Source organism: Nannospalax galili, unplaced genomic scaffold, assembly GCF_000622305.1.
Source record: "Nannospalax galili isolate Female #2095 unplaced genomic scaffold, S.galili_v1.0 scaffold612, whole genome shotgun sequence".
NCBI lineage: Eukaryota > Metazoa > Chordata > Mammalia > Rodentia > Spalacidae > Nannospalax > Nannospalax galili.
Genome location: NW_008333388.1, coordinates 1,342,905 through 1,349,800, shown reverse-complemented (window position 1 = coordinate 1,349,800; position 6,896 = coordinate 1,342,905). Strand labels below are relative to the sequence as shown.

General features: G+C 47.9%; 1 protein-coding gene across 1 annotated transcript in view; it reads left to right on the top strand.

The window, feature by feature from the left end:
- The window catches only part of Prss55 (serine protease 55), a 10,160-nt gene extending 7,552 nt beyond the window's left edge, over positions 1-2,608 (top strand). The window contains exon 5 of the mRNA XM_008828162.1: positions 2,288-2,608. Coding sequence (XP_008826384.1) covers positions 2,288-2,608 — 321 coding nt within the window. The remainder of the gene's footprint in view (positions 1-2,287) is intronic.
- Positions 2,609-6,896: the final 4,288 nt, after the last annotated feature.

Sequence of the window (6,896 nt, the reverse complement as noted above, 5' to 3'; positions counted from 1 at the left end):
GAAATGAACTCAGATTCTCTGCAAGAGCAATACACAGTCTAACCACTGAGCCATCTTTCCAGCCCCACATTCAGGAATTCTTCCTTTTAAAGTCCCATTCTTATTTTTTAACTAAATTAGTAACAACAGCATTCCAGGAAGGAGCTATTGGGGTAAAAAGTACTGCCGATTTGGCTCTTGGCCCTATAGCTCTGAATTAACCAGCACCTCGGAAAACACCCAAGCACCCCACAGACTGAGAATGAGAGGAACTGTTTAGTGCTGGAGAAGTTCATTTTGGTTTGGGCTCAGCTGGTCCTGAGCAGCTGTGTTGCACAGTGCAGGTCTGCTGGTGCCTCTACGTCCTCTGCTTCTGCTGCGGTGCCCGCTAAGCATCATCATTTGTTGCCTTCCGTCTTCCCCATGCTTTATCTCTGTTACCAGAAGTTCATGACCCTGATCAGTTCACACTACCCATTCCCCGTATCAATCCATGCCCAGTCCCCAGGCCCCACAGGTTCAAGGCCATCTCTCTCTCTCTCTTCAGCCCAGCTTACCCTGCCCTGGTTCACACTCATATTTTACCGTCTCCTCCTACCTAGTCTTTTTGAGTTTGCCTGACCGTTCCCAACTAATCCTTTTTCGGTATGTCAAGTTCCTAGTCAAGCCTCAGGCTGAGGTCTGTCCTGGAGTGTCCCTTCCATTCCTCCCTCTGCATTACACTTCCTCCATTTGTCACACATCTGGTCCAACACGCGTGGTTCCATTTTGTCTACACTTTCATCTCTTCTAGATCGGGAGGGCTTAGCCCCCAGAGCCTGGCGATTCATTTTTCTCCAATGAGGATGTGTTAAATGAGAGTGACTGAATCTCTTCCAGCCCAGAGCTTTCTAGAATCAAAAAGGCAGGAGAGAAACAATCGAAGTGCAGACCCTGGGATGCTGTACCCTGCACGTCATAAGGAGACGAGCTTCCTCCTCCCCACCACAGCCTTCATGATCACACTCCATTGCTCTACCTCCTTGCGGGGTCATGGGAGGAAAGGCCATCTCTCCCCAGAGAAGAACCACTGGCAAACTTGTGGGTGCCATCTCCTTTGGCGAGAGATAGTATGGTCAAAATAGAAGGAGCATAGCCTCCGACATCCAGAAATCCTCGTTTCAAGTTCTGGCCAGGCTACTGCCTACCCTAAGTGTAGGCCAGGCTGTGGGTCTCTTCAAACCATTGACTCTGGAAAAAGCAGAGAAAGGCAGGAAAGAAATGGAGATTGAGGTCTTGGGATATGGCTCTCAGTAAAGTGCTTGCTGTACAAGCATGGGTCCTGAGCTAGTCTCAGAATTCACATAAAGAAGCTGGTCACAGTGGCATAAGTCTGCAATCCTAGTGCTAGAGAAAAACAGGAAGGTGACTCCTCAGGGCTCGCTGGCCAGCCAGACTAGCTAATCAGTGAGCTCCAGGCCAGAGACCCTGCCTCAACAAACAAAGTGTCAGAAGGGCACCCGAGGCTGACCTCTGGCCTCCATACATACACATATGCACCTGCACACACACACAAGCTTATAAACACACATGCACACACACACACACGCGCACGCACACACACACACACACATCCCAAAAGGGGGGAGAGAAGACAAGGAGATGCACCTGCACACACACACAAGCTTATAAACACACATGCACACACACACACACACACACACACACACATCCCAAAAGGGGGGAGAGAAGACAAGGAGACGTGAGATTCATCATTAGGACTCTGAACCGGTCTCTTTGGTGTTTTTCCAGGGGCCTGGGGGCACATGGCATTCCTTTCTCACTCTCTGGGTGTTGGCCAGAGGCACCTGAGCCAAGCTTTTCTGAATATATGGTCCCTCTGTGGGCCCATGACTCATACAGTTTTCCAATTATATGTAGCTCACGTGCCAAGCCCCTCCTGTCTAACATACACACACACCATGCCCCCCACACCACACATCACACACCCCTCCACATACCACACACATATCACACCCACTACACACACCCTTCTATGCAACCACCACACCACATATACACACATACTACATAACCCCTACCTATACACACACAACACACATACACCACGCACACATCAAACACACCTGCAAGCAGCATGCTTCCCCCATGGGGCCTGCATGGAGTGGGCCTTGGTTGGTGTTAACAAGGTTTCTTTGGTAGCCTGGCGTAGAGGAAGTGGACGAATGTCTTCCCACGGATGAGCTGAGCCGGCCTCAATGGGCAGTTTAGAATGGACTTGACACTGAATTGTGTTCTCTGCCCACAGGGCGACAGTGGGGGACCACTCGTCTGCAACATAAAGCCTGGCAGCAAGTGGTACCAGGTGGGCATCATCAGTTGGGGAAGGGGATGTGGACAGAAAGGCTTCCCAGGAATATATACCTTGTTGGAGAACTATACCCTGTGGATTGAAAAAGTGGCCGAGGTGGAGGGAAAGCCCTTGAACACTAGGGCAATAAGGGCACCTGTCAAGAAGAAACTCGGTGAACGAACCCAGGCCTCCAAATGCCCAGCACTGGGCAGCCCCCAAGACTGGCTCCTTCCCTGTCTTCTGTCTTGTACACTGCTCAGAGCCTTGTCCAACTGAAAATAAAATGATGTAAGTCTCCAACACCTGGCAGGCGTTTTGTGTGTGTGCCGGGGCTGGTTGCTGATCTAAGCCAATGGCTAGGAGCTGGGGTTGGGGACAGAAAGGACCCACAAAGGCAGGCTGGCATCCTGGTTCAGGGACTAGGCAGCGCCACCTCGAATGCAGACATGGCAGACAAAATCTCCTGTTGGCTGCCAGCTCTTGGTCACTTGGTTCCTAAGAAGCAGGTGCCAGAAAATTTCTTTTTTGATGTAAATCAAGATTTTATAAAAGTAGTGCGGTATGCAATGTACATATTTACAAAGAGAGGCAGGCAACATGCAATTATTAATTTTTAAAAATATTTTATTGTTTTTGTGCATTTCATACAATAGTTCTTAACCAAATTTAGAACCATGCTGCCACATACCACCCCCCCCCACACCGAACCTCATGCATTCTGTCATATATGTTAAGTCCTATCCGGTCAAGCATTTGTACCCAGCTGTCCTTCGGTACAAGTTTCTCCACTGGAGTCTAGTCAGCCTATCTAGAGATCTTAAGATATACTCTCCCTCACCCAGCAGTAATAGGTTGCTACAAATTCCCAGGCTAGGGATGGCCTTCTACCCATTTCCCCCACTCCACGCTGGGCCCTGTCTGATTGAGTCAGCCTGGGTCTTGTACATGATGCCATCAATCCTGCAGGTTCACATGAGCAAGCTTCCAGTGGCCTGTGGTAGAAAAGCAAGGCAATTTCTTGAGGGAGGAGCTTTCTCTAGCAAGTCGCTTGTTTAAAATACAGTCGTAAGAACTTCTGTTCCTCCGGTGTGAAGCCCCTTCCTACCCACCACCCATGGAGGTAGCAGAGCAGACAACTCCTATGGCCCATTGTGCAGGTAGGAAAACTAAGGCTCAGAGTGATAGAAATCACCAGTAAATGGTGGACCCAGAGTTAGTGGGGCCAGACACGTGGAGCACCCTAGAGGCCCACTCAGTGAACTAAGTTCTACCCTTCACATTTACATGTTCCGGACTTTTGGTTTGGTCTCCTTCAGTGATACGTTCGAGTGGCTCTGGTCAGGTGCCACTCTGATCATGGCTGACCTTTGCATAATATTCCTATATTCCAGATTGCTTTTTAAATTTTAATTTTGGAGGTTTTCTTTTACGTTTGTTTATTAATGGGGGAGGAGTGATACTGTGTGCACATGCGGAGGTCAGAGGACAACTTGCGGGACTTGGTTCTTTCCTCCCACCATGTGGGTCCCAGGGATTGAACTGAGGTCATCAGATTTGGTGGAAAACACCCTTACCCTCTGAACCATTTCTCTGGCTGATTTTGTTTTGTTGAAATGAGGCCTTGCCCTGTAGCCCACACTGCCTTCGAATTTGAGATCTTCCTGCCTCAGTCTCTGAGAATTGGGATTACAGGTTTGTAGCACCATGCCCAGTTCTTAGAAACACTTTAAATGTAGTGTGATCCCTGTGACTCCTCAGAGTGACCCTGTGAAAATACTATCAAGCTTGTTTATGGATTAAGGAATCCAAGTCACAAAGAGGTAGAGTTGGCAGTTTGCCCAGGGTCACACGGCTCCTGGTCACAGGACTGACTGGTTCTGGAAGAAGTGATCATCAGCACTGGCCACAATAGGTTTGGACTCAGTCCAAAGCAAGGACACTAGCCTGTGGGTCTGATGTCCAGATCTGGGGGCTCAGTTTGACCCTCTCCCATGGGATACTTACACTCGTTCAAACTACATCCACCTTGGTGAAAGGAATCCACAGAGACACCCAAGGGCCCTCCATGGAGGCATAGGGTGTCAGGTACACAGCACACAGAAGCAGTATCCATTAGGTGGAAAACCTTTCCTGCATCCTTGGAGGGCAATGGGTTGGAGGTGAGGACCCTCACTGGGGACAAGAAAGTCATCCATCAGTACACTCAGTGGGTGTTAAGTAGCTATGCTGGCCTCAGGTATGGGCTATAAGCAAGGAAGGCTTCGGGACTGTCTCTCTGGACAGAAGATGTTCTTTGTAGAAGGAAAGGCCAGCACCAAGCAGCTGGTAAAAGCCAGATGACACATCCACTGATGGGAAGCCCAGTGTTCTGCATCAGCTGTCACTGGGTCTAGGATAAGAAGAGACAAAGTTGAGACTTGTAGTTAGACAAGCTCCCAAGTCAGGACCCACCATGGTTCACGGTGCACTTTGAGTATCGGGCGTCCTATGTGGTTAGGCTATTCTTCTGACCCTCAGGGGTGACTGGTTTCAGTGTATCACTTTGCAGTCAGCAATCATCTCCAGAGAGTAGCTGACATGGGGACTGCTCACTAGGTCTGTATTGGGAATCAGGGTGCTGGATGGACAGCAAACTTGGGAACATGGGAGGATGAGGCGATCTGCATAAGGAAGGGCAGCCACATGTCAGCAGGGCCTAGGCAGGGTTGCAGGGCGCCCTGCTGCCAGATGAGCAGATGTGGGAAGGCAGAGTCCAGGTGCTATGGCCCAGCACAGGGAGTGTGGCATTCAGGACCAGCTGAGGCTACAGGGAGACCCTGTCTCAAAAAAAAAAAAAAAAAACAAAAACAAAAACACCCCCAAGCTGTGGATTTCTGGTGGGTATCTAAGAGCAAAGGCAATGGGCAATATTGTTTGAAGGTCTATGGGACCCCTGGTCAGCAGCTCAGGTCTGATAAGGGCAATGTCCCCCTGTTATAAGGTAACTCCTTTTAATCTCCTTTTATAATGCATATGTATATACTTTAAGAAGCTTCTATAGTGATAGGCTTCCACATGTTTTTTTCTAAAGGTCTTTAGTGTTGGTTAGCCTCCCCATCCTCCCTCTTCTGCCCTGCCCTCCCATTCCCCACCCCACTAAACCCTTCCTATCCTATTGTTCCCCTTTCCTGCTTTGTATCACTGCATTTTACCACCCCCTCCAGGAAGCCTCCCACCCCACTCTATTGCCACTTATTAGTTTCTTGACTTCTCAGGATTTTCAAATTGGGACACGCATACCTAGGATCTCAAAGCTCATGTCCAGCTCTGAGAGAGAACATGTGTGTGTCCTTCTGGGTCTGGAGGACCTCACTCAGGATGATTGTTTCCCGTTCCATCCATTTACTGGTGAATTTCACAATTTCATTTTTTAAAAGAGCCAGCTGAATAATATTCCATTGTGTAGATATACCACACCTTCATAATCCTTCATCAGTTGATGGACATCTAAGTTGTTTCCAACTTCTGGCTATTACGGAAAGGGCAGCAATGAACATGGACGAACAGGTATTTCTGTACTAGGTACAGAGTCTTTTGGGTCCGTGTCCAAGCGTGGTGTGGCTGGATCATACGGTAGATGAAAGTGCAGCTTTTGGAGGACCCTCCTCACTGATTTCCACAGTGACTGCAGCAGGAGTGGATAAGAGTTCCCCTTTCCCCGTATCCTTGCCAGCATCTGTCATTGTTCGGATCTTAGTCATTCCATGTGGGATAAAAGGAAATCTCAAACTGGTTTGATTTGCATTTCCCTGATGACTAAAGATGTTAAAAATTTTTTAAGTATTTCTCAGATATTTGTATTTGTTTAGAGGACTCCTTGTTCAGCTCCTTGCCCCAATTTTTAAAAACTATTTTATTTGTTATTTGTATTTTATATGTATGAGTGTATTGTCTGCATGTCTGTAAGGGTACCCATGTCATTCAAAGCCTGTGGAGGTCAGAAGAGGACGTCAGATCCCCTGGAATTGGAGTTACAGACTGCTGTTAGCCACCATGTGGGTGCTGGGAATCAAACCCGGGTCTTCTGCAAGAGCAGCCAGTGCTCTTAATCACTGAGTCCTCTCTCTAGCACCACCTTGGCCCCAGTTTTTAATTAGGTTGCTTGTTGATGTTTAGTTTTTTTAGTTCTTTTCACATTCTAGATACTAACCCTCTGTCGCAGGTATAGCTGGTAAAGATTTTTTCCCGTTCTTTAGGCTACCTCTTCACTCGAATGATGGTGTCCTTTGCTGCATAGAAGCTTTTTAGTTTCAATTCTTGAACCTAATGCTTATACCATGGGAGTCCTTTTCAGAGAGGCCTTTCCTATGCCTGTAAGTTCTAATGTGTTCCCACTTTTTCCTCTATCTGATTCAGGGTATCAGGTCTTATGTCAAGGCTCTTGATCCATTTGGAGTTGAGTTTTGTGTGTGGTGAGAGATCGAGACCCAGTTTCATTCCTCTACGTGTTCTTATCCAGTTTGATTAGCACCATTTATTGAACATGCTGACTTCTCCTGTGTGTACGTTTTGCTCCTTTATCCAA